This window comes from Lonchura striata, chromosome 2 (assembly GCF_050655825.1).
Source record: "Lonchura striata isolate lonStrDom1 chromosome 2, ASM5065582v1, whole genome shotgun sequence".
Taxonomy (NCBI): Eukaryota; Metazoa; Chordata; class Aves; order Passeriformes; family Estrildidae; genus Lonchura; species Lonchura striata.
The window spans coordinates 71,055,945-71,078,123 of record NC_140704.1 but is presented as its reverse complement, the minus strand read 5'-3'; the positions used below and the strand labels follow the sequence as shown (position 1 = coordinate 71,078,123).

Sequence of the window (22,179 nt, the reverse complement as noted above, 5' to 3'; positions counted from 1 at the left end):
CTCCTGTGTTTTCTTTCATATCAAGGCCTGTTTGATATTAAATCTGTCTTTGGGTTACTGACTTTATAAATTTGGTGATTTTGCAGCTGATAGGATTCTCCCATAACTAAAACTTTAAAAAAATCCCAACAAAACAAGAACAAACTGATTTGGTAGTTTTTCTATTGCAACTGTGAAAGAAAATATGTTGACAATTTAGCTGATACATAGTTATAAATGTAAGACTATTGGTGCAGTTAAACTTGCTCAGGGAGTTTTTTAATGTCACAATTCAGGTTAGGCCTGGGTTTTTGGTATGTGGGTACTGTTTAGGCAATACTCAGCAAATGATTTTCCTGGGAAAATTACCAAACTTCTACATGTCTCACTGCAGAAATTCCTTATTTCAGCAAAGCATTAAAGCATAGGTTCAAATCCCATAGGACTGCAGTTTTCAGTGAATTTTAACTAATGCTTTGGTGTCTTGACATGTCAGAGCCAAAACAAAGTTAATTTTTGGAAAAAAAATGGGTGAAAATAAGGAAAATATAATCCCCTCTCAGTCTCTATATAAAGTACAGTGAAACAAACCTGTGTGAAGGATAGAACAGTATGAGTATTCTGATTATTTGAAAATATAGAGAGAGGATTGTTGCTTGGGTATTTTGATTGATTACCCAGAATGTACATTAAAATAACCATTAGATAATAAATGTAAATACCAAATGAAGTATCTCCAGGAAGGGTGTGTTAATTAAGTAGTTGCAATCAGAATGATTGAATGGGATGCACTCAAGGATGTTTTGTTCTGGGTGTCTGACAGCCTTCAATCTAAGTTTTAATCAAAAGAAGTGCTGTGGACATGGCAATAGCCATCTGCTCTCTGTAGATTATTCTGTGTGTGCATGTTTGTATCCATCAACTCACAGATGTGTGTGAGTGCTGGAACATGAAGGCATTTGCTGTGTGCTCACACACACTGCACACATAACTCATGTGCATATTAATAGTTTAATTTTCTTACAATATTAGTGATGGAAAATATTATTGGTTGTAACTAAAATTTGCTATAATTATACAAAATGATATCATCTTATATACATCAAAACCTAGCAATAACCTTATAAAAAGGGGGATGTATTTTGTTATGTTGTGTGTACACTTCAGTGCTTTGCTGAACCAAGCTCAGAATTCTTGAAACTCTGAAGTAAAAAGGAAATACTGGCCTGGGAGCTACTGAAAGCTATGAGGGCAGTAAGGAAGTAGACAGGATTTGGAAAATTCAAGAAAGAAAGTACAAGTCTATAGTACAACACATAACACCAAAATATTGAAAGGTCTTGAGTATTAACCTGGTGAGTGGAAAAGTCCCCCAGCATTGCCAGATGGGGCTGTCAGAGAACATTGCTTGAGACTGCCCTGCAAGAACCAGACTGTGCTTAGAAAGCCACAGATGAGCCTCCTCCACCTGGCATCTACAGCCTGAGTGTGGCAGAGCTGGGACCCTCTGCCCTGCAAGGCAGGTTTTTCCTTCCAGCACTGCCAGCATGGATATGGTGGTGTTCCAGGTAGCTCCCAACCCTCTCCACCCCTTCAGAGACACTGCAGGACCTCACCTCCCTCCCTCACCCCTCCTACACCAGCTCACCCCACTGGCTGCACAGCCCTTTGCATCTGCCAGGCCCTCCACCAGCCTAGACCAAGGGATCTAGGCATGGAGGTGCCCCCATCCCTCCCTGCTGGTAGTGTGGCTGCTCCCTGGCCAGGCTCTGTGTATGGAAATCATGGAGTGCATGCCTCCTGCCAGCACTGCTCCATGCCTCCTGCTGTATCTAGTGGCTGTTGGCTCCCACAGACCACCTTCCAATGGGCATTGGTGTGGAGCTGAGGAGGGCACTGCCACATTGACTTCTCCCCAGTATGACTAGTGTCTGTCTTGCACAGGGAGCCTGGAGCTGGACACAGCTGAGGGGAAAGGTCACCTCCCTCCACCTGCTGCCAGAGCTTTGCCTACTGCAGGCCAGGGTTTTGTCACCTTTGCCCCAAGGGCACTTTGACGCCTTCAATTTGGGGCTCATCCTGGGGTCCTCCATGACCCAGGTGTTTGCATGGCTGCTTCAGAGCTGGCTGTGCCCCAGCATCTGTTGCTGCAAGGCTTTGTCCCTCCCTGGCGTTGGAGACTGAAATATTATAATTTGTGGCTTAAACATCTTTATGAATTACTTTTGCCTATTATAGCAAAATTATAAAAGCAGCAGAGAAGACCACCATACCCCGACTAAGGCCCTGCACTGCTCGTTAATGGAAATAAGATAAAGTGATTCAGTCTGGGCTGGGGGAAGAAGAATACATTCACAGAGGGATCAAGCTTGGCACCCTCGAGGTGGAGGCCTCAGCCCCAGGGCTATCAGCTGCCAGACTCAAACAGACCCTACACCAAAGGAGGGGGTGAGGAAAGGTTTTGTATGGTAAAAAAGCCTCTGGCCAGGGGCAGTGAGCACCCATCCTCTGCTGTGCAGAGCTCTGGGGCCCCTTGAACTCAGGAAAAGCCACATGAAGGACAGCAGAGGGGGTGTCGTGGCCCATCAGTCTCCAGATCCTACACCAGAGCACAGAAACATGACACGACAGATACACAGTGTTGTAAGGGACAGTGTCAAACTGGCTCCCTGCATGGGAGGTATGTGGGCATTCCCACCTGGCCCAAATGTAGATTAATCCATTGAATTCTATACTTTTCAGCAGCAGGAGGTGGGGAACCCTCATCACCAGATGGAGGGGAGCAACGAGTTGTTGGGACCCTTGGGAGGGTGATATGTTTCTACCTAATCCAAATCACTTTCTCTCTGTGTCATCCCAACCCTCTCCCCCATTTTCTATTCCTTTCTTTCTTTTTCTTTCTCTTTGCCTCTTTTACTGTTGTATTGTGTTTTCACATTCTATATAATGGTTTGTCCCTTTACCCCGCATTTTCCCCAGTGGTTGTACTCTTAAGTTTTCCTGCCTCTTCCCTCAGTGTCCATCACCCTAAAAGTGCCAAGTCATTCCCGTCCCCTCCCTGGTGCCTTGTCCATCACTCAGCTCCCCATCCCACTCCTCCAGAACCTTCTTCCTGGGGCATCAAGTGATTGGGTGAGGGCCAGGGGTCCCTCCCTTAAACCTTTCCCATTGGATTCTGTATTTGTCTGGTTCCCTATCTTCCTATTGTTTGGGGGTGATCCCTTCCCCCTGTTACATCCCCCTTTATAAGTTGTTGCATGAGCTAGTTCGGGGCACTATGCTGGTTGTATCCCCTGGAGTGCAGGATCCTCGGAGTCCTGTAAAAAACTCTGGACTGTTACCCCAAGGGAGAGTCTGCTCCTTCTTCCTCGGAATGTTGCCGTGTCTCTCCATATCAGGGCTGACTGCAGCAGCGCTCAGCCCTAGCCACTCCCCAAACCTCCTGAAGGCACAGGGGAGTGTGCCCCACAGCCAGCCATGCCAGAGCTGGTCGGGCAAAGCCAGGGGGCTTCAGGTGGGCATGGCGGCATTTTACTATTAAATTAAATATATCAACTTTTTTGGCACAACATCTAACTTCATTTGGTTTTAATCGAGTTATGGGGTATATTTCGAACCTTCTGGGGTTTGATCCATTTTATTCACAGAGACATTTTTTTCTTAAGCATGCTCCTCTGTGTTTAAACTGGTTTGTAATACCTTGGTGCAGTACTTGGCTCTTGCCCTGGTTGAGCTGCAGGCAGTTCCTGCCAGCCCCTTTCTTCAGGCCATCAAGGTCACCCTGCTTGGCAGCAAAGAACAGTTTGTCCTCGCCATTCGGAATAACGTGACTCCTTCCCCATAGTGGAGTACTGTGTTGAGACATTAAACAAAAGGTTTTATAAAGATCTAAGGAAAAGTACATTTCTTAAAACTCACTGCATTGCTTTCCAATCTTAGTTGAGGGCTATTCTTGTTTTCTTCTTTATCTCTATCAGAAACTAAAAAAATCCTGTTCAGATTTTAAGATTTTAAATATAAAACCATTTACATTTCCTTCTTCTCCAAGGCTGTTCAACACGGTAGAATGAAAAAGCATTTCTAGAAATGTATATTCCAATTTAAATGCTACACATGGAAAGAAAATTCCTGTCAAATGCTAAAACCACCACTGCCTCCCAGTATTATGCTATTTAATTTTAAGCAATTTTTTAAAAATGAGTTTATTTTTATAGATACTTGTCATTAAGAAATTACCTCACAATTTCCCTTTACTCTCTAGCTGAGCAAAACTTTCCTACAATGTGAGTATCCCAATGTCTGGAAACTGTCTGCTTGGGAACAGGTAAAATGGTGTGAGTCTTTGGGACTCCTGCTGGAGAAGATGGGAACAGCCAGCCCCAGGAGGGGAGAAATAAGCAGCCCAGCCTTCAGCTGAAGCAGTTTTGTGGATGAATTAATTGAATGTTGTAGAACCAAGGGACTCAACAAAATCAATGCTTGATAGGAGAAAATTCTTATTTTATTACCAAGTACTAAAGGGTTGGGTGGAACTTCAGGTTTGTGTTCACACAGGTGAGTGAATTCTCCCACTCTAGAGAGAAGAAAATGTGTTTAGACTTCAGTAATACATAGACTTTGCTCCTTTTATTATTTGGGAAGGACCTCTGATTTAACTAGAGATTTGAGTGATTTAAACTCCCCTGTCTCAGTGATGAAGTGGTGGTATCACAGATAACCAGTCACACTGCCACTGCACTTCGGGTACTCAGCTTGGTATCCTCACAGAGACATTGCCCTTGCCTCCTCTGCTGCCATGGGTTGTGGTTTCACCACTGTGTACAATCTCCTCATCCTTCGACTTCTCTGCTGCATTTGCTTCTTTCAGTTTGGTTTTAAGAAAAGATACTACTAAAAATAATGCCTGTATCACATTCTCCCTTATAAATTGTTGATTCAAGGCTAGCATCCTTAGAGTAACTTGAGCTTTACACCTTCCCATCATTCTCTTATTGTTCCCACTGAACCCCACAGAGTTAGCAAAAAACAGAAATTACCTTGGTGAGACAAGGGCTAGGATTTGCATTCACTATTTAAAAGTAGTCTCCTGCAGTGAAAGAGGCATGGGTAAAGACTATTTCTCCTTTTTGTGCAGCACAAGTCCTAGCTCAAGATGAGCAGAGTTCATAGTTCAAAGTACCCTGACGCTGTGACTGTATGTGGCTTATTCCAGGACAAGGAATGTAAGGTAGTTAGGCCTCTTGGGTGCCTCTGGCTGGGGACCTCACCCTCAGGCACATCTGATGCTTGCAGATGTGCCACTGTGCCCATCAGAAGCCCACCAGGCTTTGCCCGACCAGCCGGCACAGTGTTGGGGACACTTTCCTGTTCCTCCGGGAGGTTCAGGGACTGGCTAGAGCTGTCACCAGCCCTGGAACGGAGGAGATGCGGCAACATCCGTGGAGTAAAGAGGCAGGCTCTCAGTTGGGGTTATAATCCAAGGTTTATTTCAGAACTCCAGGGACCTCTGCACCTCAGGGGAACAGCCAACAAAGAGCCCGAGCAGAGCTGTACAACATATAAAGGGGGTTGTAAACAGGGAGAAGGGATCACCCACCAACCAATGGGGAAACCTGGGGCAGTGGAAGGTGGTAGGATGGACAGGTACAATATCCAATGGGGAAGCTTTATAGGTAGGGCCCCAGCCCTCGCCCAATCACTCGACACTGTGGGTGGAAGATTCTGGAAAGGTGGGATGGGGGGTTTGAGTGATGGACAAACACCAGGGAGGACATAGGGGAATGAGACAGCAGGTTTCGGGAAGGTTGACATTGAACTGGGAGGACATAACTTGGGGCAAGACTGTCGTGGGGAAAATAGGGGTACAGGGATAAACCATTACAGAACAGACCATAGAAACACGATACAGCACAAATGGTCCCAAGTGTGTGCAAAGGGAGGCAGACTTCTGTAGTTGTAGTAGCCTGTAGTAGCATCGTGCTTTCTCATGGGATTAGAGCCTTTCCCTGGAAGAACCTTCCCAAGTATAATTTTCTGTGGGGAAACTGAAGCAGAGGTTTTTTCTGCATAAAAGGAGTGGGTTGTTTGTTTGTTTGTTTTGGTGGGGGGGGGTGGGTAATTAATCTCAAAGACCTTAATATTGGTGTTAAGACTTTTTTCACTCACTAGCAACTCTCTACACTAGGAAGTTCTGCTGCTGTCCCACAGCAGGAGAACCCTGGTGCTGCAGAGGGTCCCTGAGCATGGCCTGGCTGGTGCATGCAGGAAGCAAATCATGGTTTGCTGACTGACCTAGTAGTGTTTGCCACTGCTCTCAGACAAATGCCTGCTCCTCTGGAAGCTTTCAGCAGGTAAAAAACCTCCACAAAACACTGCCTTATGAGGGCTCCTGTACCAAAAGAAGTGACACACGTGTCAATGGCTTATGTGTCCATGGGTCTCCATGTGGTGCTCCCAGCAGTTTTGTTTTTCTAATTGTTCAGCCCTGCACAGAAGCTGGGGGCCAGGGAGTCAGTGCTAGATTAGTTCCCTTCCACATGGGATGCAGATGCAGTCCTTGACACCTCTGTTCTCTGCACTTTGCTGTGAGTGTGCCTCAGTACAGGCCTGATGTGCACAGGAAACATGGCCAGCAGCCTCCTTACAGATCTGGAGATACTTTAGTGTACACTTTGAGTTTCTTCTAAACCAACACCTGTGTGATCCACAGCTGGGTGTTTTAAATGTAAGGACTCGATGGACTGGTCTGCACTAATCCTGGAGAGAGGTTTGGGACCTGCATTATGTATGCTTTCTTGTTGGCTTGCTCGCAGACATGAGGAAACTTGGCAACACACCAGAAAACTAGAGGCCAGAGCCTTCTCAACACAGATGCCATGAATACATCTGCAGAGACAAAACAATCTGGCTGTCAGGTCTGGAGTTGCTTCTGAGCTGGGGCCTTCAAGGTTTATGCCAGTGGTTCAGGCAGGTGAACTTCTGTGTGGTCTGGAGAATGTTTTCCCATCATACTTTTGGCTAAATGCATATGGTGCCTGAAGAGCAAGGAATTTAGTTCAGAAAGCCATGCTGAGGCACTCCCCAGAGGGCAGCCACTGCTGCTGGAGGGGCAGAGGAAGGGCAGAGGACTCAGATAATGCTCCGTGTCAGGGCAAAAATCTGTCTACCTCTCATGTAAGACCTGTGGTCAAACACAGGACACATTTAAACCAACAAACTCAATTTATCACTTTCTAGTTACTTGATCACCTGGAGGTCAGAGCAAACTCCTTGCCACACATTCTGTTGTGATTTTAAGCTAAAGACAGGCTGGCTGCATGTGCTGCAATTATCTCTCTTTAACTGGTTTTCATTGCAAGGGACCAAGCTCTTATTGCTCCTCCCATGGCATAAGATGGTGAAGTCTCCTGTGGAATCCTCTGACTCCTCCCCTGAGGGAAATCCCCAAAGCCTTGCTATGAAGACTATATCATAGAGTTTTCCCCACCTAAGATGATAGAGAGGAATTAACCCACGATGCTCTGCAGCATTACTTCAAATCTACATTAGATTGCCTCCCTCATTGGCCAGTTGACACTGTCCACCCCAGTTATTTATCTTCATCCCCCCTACAGGTTGCTGCCCTTTGCCCTGCCCTTTGCCCACTCATTTGTGACCTTACAAAGCAGGGAGCCAGAAACTCAGTCAGCCTGTATGAGGGATACCCTCTGATTTGTGCTCCTTGGAGACAGTGGCTCTGTTCAGCAGTCTTTGAAGTGAGGATTTTTTGTCTGGGCACAAACTTGCTCCAGTTTTAGAAGAAGTGCCTTTGCAAGGGGTCATTCAAGAGCTTAACCCATTCTGAGCAAAAGCTACCTGAAGAAATTTTTCTTACCATAGTATCTTAAAGGGAAAAATGTGTCCTTGCATTATAGATAGTGCATTTGTCCAACAATAAAGTCATTATGCTTGTCTAGCCCTGGGGGACAGAATATTGCTGTCAAAAGTTGATTTTTTTTTTAATGTCTACTTCCACAAAGACTTTAGCCATTGTACTTATGTTTTTCTGGTCACAGGTTTTAGACCTGTAGCAAGTTTTTTTTATGCTTTGAATATTCACTGACTGTATATTTTGATATTCACTGACAGATGATCACAACAGCACCAACACCAACACATCCTTTTAGCCTCAGGCTGAAGGGTTCCTTTTGCTAGGAAACGGCCTTAAGTGATGAGTGCCATAAGTTTTGAGGCTGAAATTGATGGAGCAGCATAACTTGCATTGTTAAACTGACTAGCTTATTAGCATTGTTTAAAACTGATGTCCCATCTGTATTTGCAAGAGCCCATGAATGGAAAATTATGGGAAAACAAGAGTGCCTTCAAAAATCAGCTGTAAATAGTTAGGAAAAAAAAAACAATAAAAGAGGTCATTTGATGCTGGCTCTTTTCTCTGAAGGGCTGTTAGAAGTACTTTCCTCACCTACTGTCAATATGCAGAGATTATTTTCATCCCAATACCTCTGTAAATTATCTGACAGCAAAACTGAGCTTTGGCCTGCTTAATGTGCATCAAGTGAACTGATGCAGGAAATGCACACTGTGTGGTTTGCCACATGTCCAGATAAGAACTGAAGAAAAATGAGGAGGTGGATGGATTATTTGCCCAGGCACCAGAAGGCTCCTGAAGAATCACACACGGTCTCTAAATATTGGAAATAGGAGGAAACTTGGTGGCTCTTCCCATTTTGAAGATTGAACAATGATTGAAAAATTATTTTCCTCTGGGACAGACTGTCTCAGGAGGATGAATTGGCAAAACACAAGCATTGTTTCTCTAAGAACTGCATGGGCATTAACCCCAAATTGTGCAGGAGATGTTGCTTCCTTCAGCTGTGTAAGGGGTAAGGGGTAGGACATGGAAGGGGTGAGGCTGTGCCTTGGCAGCCTGCTCATGGAGCTTGTATTTTATTATCTCTTTACCCCTGACATGCCATGAGCTGAGAGCAGCCTGCTGTGTAATGGCAGGATGATCAGTCACTGGTGAATAATCCCAAGTGTTAATTCCTGTATTTTACCAAAATTGTTCAATTCTTAGCACTTTTAGAAAGCTGCTAGGAAAGTGCATCCAGTTAAGGTGCTTGTAGTCTTTTGCCGTCTCCTTTGCATTTCATGTCCTCAAGGGCAGAGTAGCCTCCCTGGTGTGCAGGTCATGCTGTTGCTCAGCCCCTGCCAAACCTCTCTCTCTGCAGCCTCCCCATTCTGCTGCTTCTGCTTTCATGAAGAGCTGATTGCTTGTACTTGTGCATGATTAAAAATCTCATACTTGGAAATGGCAGGCTGAGGCTGTAGCTGAAACTGGAAGTTAAATCTGCTTACAGGCAGCTCAAGAGGAGGAATATTTCCATCTCTGCCTTTTGCCTGTGATTCACAATGCACTAAGAAAAATGGAAAATAAAGGAGTCAAGGCAGCCTGGAGAGTGGAGAACAGAACAGATGCTAACAGAAGCCTTTCTGCACAGTGTGCTGGGGAAGCAGAGCTAACCTTCAGAACATCTATTAACCAAAATGAAGCTAGTAATTACGACTCAGATGAAAATTGTGATTTCTTTCACTACAATTGGAGAGAAAATGGTGTTCAGCTGGGAGGGGATTGCACTGTAATTTCAAGCCAAATGTGGCTAAAAGAGGGGAAAGAAATAAGGTGAGCATGAAGAAACAGAAAGTAACCTCTGGAGCAGGGAGGTCAAAAGGTTGAAGAAAGAAGACCCTGGCTGCTTAAGCCATTTCATTTGCACTAAGATCTCCATTAATGTGTCCTTTAGAAAGCTGATGGCAAGTCAGTGCTCGGAGGGGAAGTCCCAGGCAGTCCCATACTCAAGTGTGTGCTGTAATTTAATGGGGATGGAAAAATGAAAAGTTACATGGTAGGAAAATTGATATGTGCAGGGACAGATTTCCCTCAACCTCACTAGAAATTTCCCAGGGAGCCTGGCTGCCTTTTGCTGGTCCCCATCTGGAGGCCATATCAGAGGCTTTTTCCATAAGAACAGCACACAATACATTTCCACTGCCTTTTTTGAATGCTTCAGTTCCTCCACCAAAGGAAGAAAGTGGTAAAATTCTGCAAGAAAATGGATCTTAAAAATGTTCCTGAGGTGTCCTAATCTTTCCAGTATGTGGTTTCTTAATAGTAACAGAGCAATTTTCTGCTCAATATTTCTACAGAAGCTGTGTGTGGCACTGATTCTCTGGTTTGAAGGATTGCAGCCTCTGGAGGTCTCAGTTCCAGAAAAGCTCCAAGCAACCGAAACAAGGGTTTAATGAGATGAAACGTGTGTGGCAACGTTAGCCACGACAGCATTATCAGGTTTGCTGCTGCTGATAAATCCCAAGTGCATTTCCTATCCCAGAAAGCTTCAGTAAAATCCTCAAGGGCATTTCTTTTCTCCTAGCACCTGGGTAATGCCATACCATGACTCATCTGCTTCTGTACTGTCAAAACATGTTCAGTTCTGTGCAATGTGACTGAGCACCTGATGTTTGGATCCGCTGTATCAATTACTTGTTGGGTCAGTTGTCCTCTGGATGAAAATTTTGTGACACTTGCATGTGTGGTGGAGTGTGTTTTAAAGAGAACTACGCACCCATATAACTGATGCCATTGAAAGAGGACGGTATGAAAGGACTCCAATTCAGAAGGCTTAAGAGTAGAACTCTGATTTATTTCAAATACATCGCTCTTTTTATAGAAAGCATCATCTGGCCCAATTCTATTGGTCTTAGAGTAAAAACATCTCATACCATTGGTGTGCAGTGAATGACACATAGTGGCAGAACTTACCTATAAGCAATATGAACAAGAGAGACAAAGTATTATTTACATTCTCTCTCAACTGTTTCCCAGGCTTCTGCCTGGTTAGAAACTTTTGTTTTCTCTCTGACTGAACTGAGAATATCTACATAGCCCTAGTTTGGGTGGACTACCCCAACCTCTGCTTTCTTTTCCAGCTGGATTTTCAGGCAAACTTCTAGCAGTGTGTTAACAAAATGCAAGTGAAGAGAAGGGACTCAGCTACAGGAGACCTCGCTCTCATCTCCTTCTGTGAACTTCACTGTAAAACTTAAAATGTCACATTTCCTCCATGCATAATTAGAAAGCTTCAGTTGAAAAGGCCAGAACAGCTTGACTCTGCTGCCCACACAGCGATAGCCTGACAGCAGTGAAAGTCAATGGCAGTAAACAACAGTCCTTGCAACCTGGACAGGAAATGCTGAGGACCCTCTCTACCTGGAACAACTAACAGCAGCAGTGACAGCCTCTCCATGTGCCTTGTGAGCAGTCAGTACCCCTCATCCCTGTGCTTGATGGCTTTATTTATAAATACACAGCTCACCTTGCCAGGCTGATCTTTTCCTCTTTAGCATTACTTCACCTACTTCTCCCCTGAGCTTACAGTCTTATTTTGAAGTACTGGGTACAATATACCTTTGCGTTTCTAACATATGGGTGCCAGTGAATTGCCAAATGCCTTTATACCTTCTTTCTTCCATTCTCTGTGACAATGTGTGCACGTGGAGAGCTCTCAAGTGTCCATCTTTTCAGTGCTAATGCTTGGACTCTGCAATTGTGTTGCCAAGAGGGGAACTTCCTTTGCAGAAGAAAATTTTACTTCCCATGGTACTATCAGCCATGATAATTATTGCAGATTCAACTGAAATTTCCAAATACATACAATCTGGCTTACTGATGTTGTAAGCAATCACAGACCACAAAATGTTTTATGAGCAAGTGAAAGAACACAGCTCTTACCACATACCTGCCATTATTGTGGCAGAATCATTTTGATTCAGCACCAAAGTGGCTTTCTTGCTGCTGTAAGATGAAAACAGACTGCATTAAGAGACCAGGGGGTTTCAACTGCTGATTTCTCCTTTAAGCAGTGCTCTTAAATTTTTTTGACTAGAAAGAAACTTTTCACAAAATCCATGGGTGGCTCACGCCTAGAATTTTATTCAATCCATTCAAAAAAATAGACAGAACTATAAGGTGGCACATATTGTCAGAGAAAACAAATGTCACATCTTTCTTTATACAGTTTAATTTAAATCCATAGATTAAGACAGTAAAATAATTGCCCTGGGTGAGAAAATAATTAGGGGTCTTCCATGAAAGGACAAGTCTTTAGGTAAGCATTTACACAGATGTATTTGGTTAAGCATAACTTCTTCTATTCTCTATAAAAATATAAACAGCATTTCAAAATGTCTTTAGATACGTATGTTGAGATCATCTAACATGGCATTGATGTACTGACAGAATACAGGGCTTGGGCATGTCAAACCACATTTATTCATTCTCACCCAGAAGAAACAAAAACATTTTGTATTAGCCTCAACATAATAATCTAATGAAATAAACAATATCAAAGCAAAGACACACAAGTATGATGTTCCTCCTCCCACAGGAATTCCTTATCTTTATTTTGTTTGTAGTTTTTGCTAACATGGCAATGACTAAGAGGAAAGTGGCACTTTAGCATAGGTTAGTTGTAACTCAGGATCAAGTATAACTTGCCTTTCCCAGGAAGTTATATTGCTGGGAAGTGCTGGAATCAAATTAAGGGCTCTCCCTGACATGTATGTTTTACCTGTGCAGTATTACTTTGATACAGACTATAGCATGTGACAGGAGGACAAGTGCAAATTACAAGGGCAGAATCTTGGCTTCCCAGACAGCAGAACCAGGTGGGAAATGTAAGACTTAACAGTATTTTAAAGGCAAAAACCCATAAAAATTAATGAAATTGAAAAAATAGCAAAATCATCTAAACTTTAAATAGTGGGATGTAGAGTGCTCCTGGTACAGCTTTAATAAGTGCATCTTAGGTTTCCCAGGGATGCAATTTGATAAGCTAAACACCTAATAATTGTTGCAAGAACTTACTGTACCCACACAGATTAAAAGGTTCAAAAGTACTGTATATATTAGTCACAGGTCTAATCACATAATTTCCTTTTTCCCAATTCTACGTTTTTACCAGAGCAGCTCCCCCATTAGCTGCATGTTTATATAGCAGAGCACTCAATGTTTTACTTGACTAGCACAGATGCCAACAAGGGCTGATATTTTCCACTTAAAGTGATCTACAAGAGAAACAAAATCCAAGGGAAGGGTCAGGTTTCAGATAAAGGCTGGACATTTTGAACTCTGGACAAAGTGACAGGTATCTTTGATTCTCCTGGTCCTGGCGCTTTTGTGACTGGGTTTGCGTGGGCTTTTATATCAGCTATTCTCTCTTTAAATCTTTGCTGGAGGTACTTCTCTTCTTTGGAGTAACTTTTAGCAAAAGCAGACATCAGCAGACATGCTGCCACAGTGGACCCTCCAACACAGAACAAGATTGCTCCTGCCAGCTTGCATATATCAAGGGACCCATTGAACTGAACAGCACGGGTATCCACAACAACAAAATCATCCTTCCCAAGGGCTTCGATTTTTGGTGGCACAAGAAAACCCACTACAAGAACAGCTACACCTATCAGCATAAAAGCCGTCCCAGAGATGAGTCCGACCTGGAAAACAAAGAAAGAAACAAACAAACCCCCAATTAATTTCCAGTTTTTCCATTTTCCTTTCCAGTTTTCAGTTGGGAAGTGGTCCTAGGAGGCACTTATCTTTCACTGTGTCTTGCAGATGCAGTCCTCTCTCTTAGGAGAAAGTGGGTATTTTTCTTTTAGGATATATGAGGCCCTAGTAGAACTAGAACATATGGAAAAATGTTCTTTTTACAAATCATATTTATATAATTGAGTACTGACATTTCTGGAAACAACGGAATATGCATTACTATCTCTAAACAGCATTACATGCTGAAAGAGAGAGGATTCAGAGTTTAACCTCAGTGCTGTGTAACTGATTATGTCTTTAACTGGTGCTTAGCACCAACAGTTCCATTCCTGCTGGCAGTCTGTCATATCTACCGCTTGCTTTTACTTTATAAAATATCATTCCTTTCCAGGCACTAGAAGGAAGTTGCTATTGCCATATGAACAGATCACAGAGTGTTTATTGCACATTTCAAGTATAAGTGCAAAATTTGGTTCACCCAGAATGTTCCTGGGGGTAAGGATCACCATGGGGCAGGGACTGCATGGCCTCATAGGCCCCATCCAACCTCTGCTCTTCTCCAGTTCTGTCAAATTCCCTGACCTTATTGGAGACCTTTTGGTTTTCTTGATCCCTACGTCACACTCTGCTCTTAACCTACCAGTCCTGTTCCAAACAATGTGGAAGGACTTCTATAGGTGCAAAGCAGAGGTAAACTACACTTTGAAGATGTACACGGGGTTCCCAGACAAGACTTTGGTGTTTCAGTGACACTGGGACAGAGAAACTAGATGATCCAAAGACCCCAGGGAGCTGACATATTTGGTAAGAGTGCTCTGCCTTCAGACATAGTTATTTGGCCACATCAGGCAAAACTGAGCAACAAAAGGCCTTTCTGGATGAACACTTAATACGAGTAGTTACACAGTGAAAGTCTTGAAAAGACACACGGAGCATCTCTCTCCAGTAAAAAGCAACAGGCAGTACCTTCCAGAATACAGAGCTCCACCTGCTCGGCGATCTCTGGATCTGAAAATCATCCTCATACTCCCAAATTGAAGCTGTGCAGTCCTCATAAAACTGATGCAGGTAGGACCGAACTCCATAGCGTTGATACCCTCCCTCGGTGCTGCTCTGCGCGTGCTTGGACCCGCAGATGTCAGCATAGGAGCTCATCCTTCCTACCTGCAATGAGAAGTTTCACGCAAAGCAGATCATTATCAGTGTGGTGGAAAGACCAAAGATGGCTGCAAACTCTCCAGATGTGATGAAAACAAAAACAGCTCAGAAGAGACCTTTTCTTCATTTTTTTTTCCGAACCGAGAAATGAGCTGGGTGCAGCTGCATGCAGTGACTCAGCTCAAGCGAACCCAAGGAACTCAGTGACTTGGCACAGCACAGCCCGAAGGTGCTGCAGGGAACATTCACTCCCATACACAGGGTGCTCACTCCCCATCTTTCACACTAATGTGCTACTGTGTTTCCATGGAGACTGAAAAAAGCAGGATATGACAGGTAACAAAATCCAGCATCCCTCAAGGGCTCATGTTGCCTCTCTTCCAGACGGTCTCTGTCAGTCTCTGGAGTTTGCCACACTATGAACTTTCCAAACTGCTGCATAAGAGGAGGTTTTTAAAATGTTTTTTTTTTTCTGAGCTTTTGAAGTGCAGGACTAAGCACTGATATACCACTCACAGCTATGGGAAACAGAGGCAAAATAAGTCCTAGACAGATTAAAAGAGTATATAACTTGTATTTAAATAGGAATAGTTATTAAAAAATTAAAAATTGAATGCCTTAAAAGCATCAATCTGCTCAGTAAGACCGAAACAGAAATCCTAAGCTTACAGCCAAGTACTGCTCTCTTGAAGAAGCTGATGCCCATCCTCCTGCTGACTTTAATAAAATCAGAATTTTGCCTGCTATGAAAATTACGAACAAAGTTTCTTACTCTTTCCATTTCATGTACGATCTCCTAACATACAAAATCCATATTTAACTACGCAAGTCCACGGCCTGAACTTGCTCGAGCAAGTGTGATGCTACTGAATTCACTGAAATAATACTAGCCCCTAAAAACAACTTGAGCAATAGCTCAACATCACTTAGGCTCATTGGCTTCTCTTTAAAAAAGTTTGAAAAGCCTCAGTCCAAAGGAAACTATTAATCAGAACTAGCACCTGAAAGTCATGGCTCAGTTTATATCAGCTTCAAGCTGTACATCAGATTTCTGCAGCAATTTCACTTAGAAGTAGGGAGGTTTGATGTGCTGATGGGACCTCACAATTTTCAGCCCTACAGACCTTTACCTTTGGGAATGAGTGATCCTGCTAAGTGTGAAATACCTGAGTATGCAAGCATTCAAACTAAGAATAATGCAGAAAATATTGATGAGGAATAGCAACAGTCTGACTGAATCTTTTGGCTGGCTCTACTAGAAATCAGTGCTGGCATAAAAACTGAACTTTCAGCCTTTGGAAATCCGTTTGTGTTCTCGGCTTAGGAATAAAGGGGGATTTGCTTTTTCTTCTTTACAGAAATCCATTATCTTGAGGTTTTATTTATTTTGTATATCTAATATGCATTTAGTTTGGCATTTCATGATCTCAACATCTTAGAGTTGCAAACATCTCTCATGCAACCCAGTGATGAGGTTTCAAGGCTCTCACAGAAGTCATGACCTAGTGGAGGAGGCAGCCCACGTGTGGCTGGAAGACCTGCCAAGGGCCAGAGGGAACTTTGGTGGTGACTGAGCTTTGCAGAGCAACAGAGGCAGTGTCAAGCACAGCTACTGTCAGGAACCCCTTTTTTGAACTCCTAACTGCCTCTGTACTCCCTGCAAGTTTCTCTTTTCCACCTGAGCCACTGTAAAGCTTCAGGAAATTAAAGAAGTGCTCTCCAAGTCTGTGGATGGGCTGATAATACAGCACCAGTGTCCATCAGAATGTGCTCAAGGTGCTGGCCTTCCAAGGAATGGTGGAAAAACAAGCATGGTGGAGACAGACCTTCAGACAGCAGGAAACTCCTGGGCAGCACCAGCTGCTCACCAGGTGAACTGGAAGAGCCTGCCCTTGGAGCCACCCTGTGTCAAGTTGTACATAGCTAACAATGATGTTTCCAACTACAGTCAATATACTGAAAAACATTTGTTTGTTTCATGGTTTATGCCCAGCTGGCAGCTAAGCACCTTACAGCCTTACACTCACTCATATCTGCTCTCTACCCTTCCACCATGGTAAAATAGGAAGGAGAGTCAAAAATAAACCTTGTAGGCTGAGATAAGAACAGTTTAATGATTGAAATAAAGTAAAATATAATACTACTAATACTAAATTAAAAAAAGAGAGATAAAACCCAAGAAAAAGAAGTGATGCACAATACAGTTGCTCAGCACCTCAACCAATGCCAAACCTTGCCCCCAAACTGCCATCATCCCCTTCCTGGTAACTCCCACAGTTTCACTACTGAGCATGATGGTCTATGGTGTTGAATACCCCTTTGGCTAGCTGACATCAGCTGTCCTGGCTGTTCTTCCTCTCACTTTTTTGTGCAGCTCCTCACTGGCAGAACATGAGACACTGAGAATGTCCTTCGCTTAGGGAAAGCATGAAGCAACAACCAAAACACCGGCATGTTATCAACAGTTCTCACACTGAATCCCAAACACAGCACTGTAATGGCTACTGAGAAAAAAGTGAACTCTATCCCAGTTGAAACCAGGACAGTTTGTTGTGCTTTTTTTTATCCTGCTATGAAGTTTTGAACACTATCACTTTCTGAAGTACAAAAAATATATATATAAAATTGTGATATGTATATAAGTATATAATCTGGACTATTGTGGGGAAAAGCTGGAAGTTATTTTACTTCCGAAGGCTCTTTTTGTTTCCCTCAGGAAAACTCTTTATTCCCTACCCAAAAAGAGAGAACAAGAAGTCCTCTTTACTCACTGCCACCATTTCTTTGACAGCTAGCTGTCATCTTTAACAGCACAAGCACTGAGGAGTTCTCATAAACATACCTCAAGGGGAGAGGAGAAGAGGAAAAAATTGTGCAGTTTATCATAGCTGCTCCAGCTCTCTCATATAGGGTCACACCACCTAGACTTCAATGATAAGAACACTTTAAATCCAACTCCCTCAACCCATCTTTTGGTTAAGCAAAGATTCCATCTTTGCACACAGACACATCAGGAATAGAATAAAGAGGTCAACTAAAGTTCTGCAGAGACTCATTCTCTTGGGTCCTTACTTAGATCTTTATTCTCACATCAACCCTACCTTCTTAATAAATTATGCTTAACTTCTGGCTAACTTAAATCATTCAGGTAAGCAAATTTAGCACCATATAATGAGCAGAATGGGAGATATTTTCTTCAGATGTAAGCAACTCCATAAAGTCAACTCAGGGAAGAACTAGAATTAACATACCTGGATAATGTGGCCTGCCAAAGCTTGCTTGTATTACTCCAGCTGCCACCAGCAGCATTCAGAAAGGAGGTGAAGCACTTTGCTGAGTCTGAACCAGCAAATTTAGTTATTGTGATAAATTTAAGAAAACCTAATGTGACATGACAGAGACCTGTACGAACATGGCCTTGCATTCACTGCATTGTCTATAGGTTTAGTCAAGAGAGAAAAAGGAGGATGCAGTGTTTCTAACAGCTTGATGAAGAACTGCCTGTAAGGACCACACAGCTTACATGACACTTAGATTCTTTTTCTTTAGCAATGTAAAAGGCTAATAGGTGGTTTTGGTCAGGTATATGAGCAAAATTAGAAATAAGAACTGGGAGGTGAAACAGAAAACAAAAGAATGATCTTATGCTTGAAACAGTTGTGATACCATCAAGTAGCATGACCTTTTAAAATGGAAGGAAAGAAAAAAGAAAAAGGACTGTAGGAATCGTTAATTCTTTTCAAGCACTGAATAATTTTAATTCTACTGAGCATTTTCTTCATAGTTCATTTACAAATAATCTATCTTTTGAAAAATATCTTGCCCCTTAAGAGAGAAGGCAGCTCCCCAGCCCTATATGAAGCAGCCTGGTAATGTGAGCTAAGATGGTCTCTTTTCTCAGCTGCAATGTAGATGTGATGTTCTTGCTACCTACAGATAGGGCACAGGAACTGAACAGTCAGAGAGAAAAAACAGTTCTCCACAAGTAAGAAACAATTGGTGTGTCACAGCACCAATTTACAGTGGATGAATAAATACTGCAGTAGCTATGATCTCTTGAGTGTTGATGTGTATTTGCATATCTTGCCTTTAGGGCTGAGAAACTAAACACTGAAATGTTGAGAAACTTTTGCTAAAAAAGAGAGTCGCTGTTATCCAAATCTGTGTTATCCACAATCTGAAAACATGCTGAAAGAAGCAGCTTAATCATTAAGTATTTCAGTGCTGAAACCCAAGGTGCTCAGGAAAATGTGGGATGTAGGATCACAGCTTCAGAGAACACCACTGCGTAGTAGCAATCCATCCCCTAGCAACTTTTGTTTCCATGGCAAAAGCTGTCCTGTTTACTTTGAGCTTTACTATCCTCTGCTGATCTGGGGAGATGTGATTGGAATTGTGAACATACAGATTAAAAGATGAGCAAGCTCCACGAAAAATTACTCCCAAAAATTTCCGAATACTTTGCTTTATTGTGCCAAGGTTGAAAACATTTTAAGAAAATAAAATGCAAGGAATTGTCATTTAAAAAGCAGCACAAAAGGAAATAAAGATGTGTCATTGCTCTGTGACACCACACTGCCACCGAATGCAAGCCACGAATGATGATGGCTGGAACAGGTGAAGTCGCCCTCCCCCCTCTTCAGATTTACATACTTTGACCCTTCTGTTCAAAGAGCCACGTTTCCAGTGCTTGCCTACAGAGAGCGTTCCTTGTGAGGGAGGAACACTGGCCCATACAGCCTGCCTGTGGCAGCAGTCTCCGAGGTGGCCTTTCCGATGCCTCCCGAGCGCCCGGCGCTCCCCGGGCCGGCGGGGCCGAGCCGCGCTCCGCCCGTCCCGGCGCCCTGGCCTCGCTCGGGCTGCGGCGCTGCCAGGGGCACCTGCTGCCGCTTCCCTCAGGACAGCCGTGATGCCCGACTGCCTCGGGCAGCCCGTTCTGCTCCCATCCCTGCACGGGGGTGCGAGCAGCATCTTCTCCCGCGTTCCTGGGGGAGCGGCCCCGGCCGCTTCGCCGCCGCCAGGGCCGGGGCGGGATGCTCTGCATCTCCATCTCCCGCTTCCCGGCCGAAGCGGAAAAACTCCGCAGCGCCCGGACGCAGGCGAGATGTCGGCCCGCGGACCCTCCCGGCCCGGCGGTGCCCCGGTGGGGGCGGAAGCCCCGGTCCGGCCACCCCCTCCCCGCCCCCGGCGGCAGCGCGGCACCAGCCTGCCCGAGAGAGCCGCGTCCCCCCCGAGCCGGCGCGGCGGTGCCTTCCGCGGGACGCTCCGCGCCGTGCCCCCGCCGTGAGCCCCGGCGAAGAGCCGAGCCGAAGTTTGCCGAGGGGCCGGAGCGGCGCTCCGCGGTTACCTGTCCCTCCCGGCGCTGCCCTCGGCCGGCGAGCCCCCGCGCTGGCGGCGCTAGCTGCGGCTGTCCCGGCCCGGCCCCATCTCCGCTCTGCGCCGCGCCGGCCGCAGACAGCACGTATTATGCACGGCCCGGAGCGCCGCTCGCTCCCGCGCCGTGCCTGCGCACTGAGCGGCGCCGCCGGGCGCGGAGCGGCGCCGGGCCCGGCTCGCCGCGCCGCCCCCGCCCGCCCGCGGGGAGCCCGGCGCTCCCGGCTGCCGGCGCTCGGGGCCGGCGGTGCACGCCAAGGGCACGGCGGTGCCCGCCCTGGGGTAGCGCACGGGCCTCTGATTGCGCCCCCCACACCTCCTCCCGCTTGTAGTCGGCGTGGGAAACCGCAGGGACGCGGTGCTGTGCTGTCTGTCCAGCCCAGTGCATAGACGTGACAGAAAGTGCTCTGCGAAGGACAAGACACTGAAAACTGGGGCTTGGGGGAATGGATCGCTCAGCATGAGACCGAGGGGCACTCCTCAGGGAGACAAGAGTGGGGCTGAAGGCCAAGCGTTGGCGTCGGGGGGCTGCTCTGATAGCAACAGGTTGAAAAAATGGCAAGAAAACAAGTTTGAGGGGTAAGGAAGTTACTGAGGAAAGGGCATGACAAGGCACCAAGAGCTGGAGATGCTAAAGTGAATCCCACAAAGATGCAATATGTAATTCCCCTGAAAAAAATGAGACTGCAAAGGGCAAGAGTTCTAGACACTCATATCCATATGGTGCACTAAAATATGCACAGAAATAGAGTGTTCTTGCATGCAGAAAAAGTGGAAGTGCATTAAAGCAAAATGGGGTTGTATTAGCCAAAGGAAAACCAAGGTATTTCCAAGGTGCCTTAAATCACTATAGAATATAAAGAAGAAGGCGAGACTAATGGCTTCATTAATAGCCCAAGCTTCTTTGGAAAAAGCCCTGCATTTCATGATGACAGTGAGTTTGGATATATGCAAACTAGGAATCATAAAAATAGCTATTAAAAAAAGAGCAAGTAAGGGGTTTGATTTGGAGGAAGAAATGCTGCTTTCAGTGCATTCCATCTTGTCCTTTCAAAACTGTTACGCCTCTCTTGTTTCAGGCAATGAGTATGCCAGAAGTGTTCTCCTGACCTAGCAGAACTACTTCACAGCAGTGTGCTGTTCAGCGAGTATAATAAGCATACCCCAGCCCACAGCAGCTAGCTAGGATGTAATAAACTAACAACTATTTGTGAATAAAACAGGAGAATACAGTGAGGTGATAAATGAGAAGCCAGATGGGCTATCAGTCTTAAAAGAGATTCTGTGATTATTTGTCCTGTTAAACTAACACCAGATTTATGTAGGTACATATTTATGATATGTATATTTATTATATATAATATTTATGATATGTAATATCACAGTTACGACTGAATGCTGCTTTATTTCAGATCAGGATGATGTCTTCTATAGAAAAAGCAGTTAATCTACTTTATGAGTCCTCCCTCTGTTTACAAAGCTTCTTTTGCTTACTTACCTGTTAACAAAAGCAATAAATGAAAAGAACATGAACTCTGTTGGTCCAGTTGTGTTTCCTGACACAGAAGTTACATGCTCAGCTAACCAAGTCAAATTAATGTTTTAGTAATGGGAACATTTGCAGTAATGCTGATCTGTGAACTCCAAATTAGTAACCGTAAAGGGGTTACCAAGGGATCACCATTGATGGTATCATAGGTTGATTTTAGTGCACTTTTGGCACATAAGGAAAACTTCAAACTCGGCATAAACTCAGATGTGTTGGAGTGTAGCTGAGCTTGGTTATAAGAAACACTGTACAGAAGGGTGTAAATGCCCTCTTTAGCCTTGAAATAGGTAACATCAATGCAAAGATGTTTTAAAATAGCAGGACTTAGAGGTCATGGTGGGACTCAGGGTTTGAGTTGCTGGTAATGATGAAATTTCCAAATGCAGGTCTTTCCTCAGTTACCAGCTTTCAAAAAATTTAGACTATGTTTATCCTGAGGGCTTCAGCTGGTAGGGGCATGGAGAGGAAGTGCAATATCCTAGCTCAAGCTGTGTATATGGTTTGGTTTTTT

At 44.4% G+C, this 22,179-nt stretch overlaps 1 protein-coding gene across 1 annotated transcript; it reads right to left on the bottom strand.

Moving 5' to 3' along the window:
- Nucleotides 1-11,943: 11,943 nt before the first annotated feature.
- Nucleotides 11,944-20,184, bottom strand: NRSN1 (neurensin 1). The gene is made up of 3 exons (XM_021553383.3): nucleotides 20,094-20,184; nucleotides 14,555-14,752; nucleotides 11,944-13,533 (listed from the first exon to the last, which is right to left on the bottom strand). Exons 2-3 carry the CDS (start codon nucleotides 14,741-14,743, stop codon nucleotides 13,135-13,137), a joined length of 588 nt encoding a protein of 195 aa, XP_021409058.1. The 5' UTR covers nucleotides 14,744-14,752; nucleotides 20,094-20,184; the 3' UTR covers nucleotides 11,944-13,134.
- Nucleotides 20,185-22,179: the final 1,995 nt, after the last annotated feature.

Excerpts from the sequence above, each read along its gene's own strand:
- NRSN1 (XM_021553383.3), bottom strand. The coding sequence starts at position 14,743 with ATGAGCTCCTATGCTGACATCTGCGGGTCCAAGCACGCGCAGAGCAGC. Across the intron at positions 13,534-14,554 it reads GGAGCTCTGTATTCTGGAAG|GTCGGACTCATCTCTGGGAC; the intron begins GTACTGCCTGTT and ends TTTGTTTTCCAG.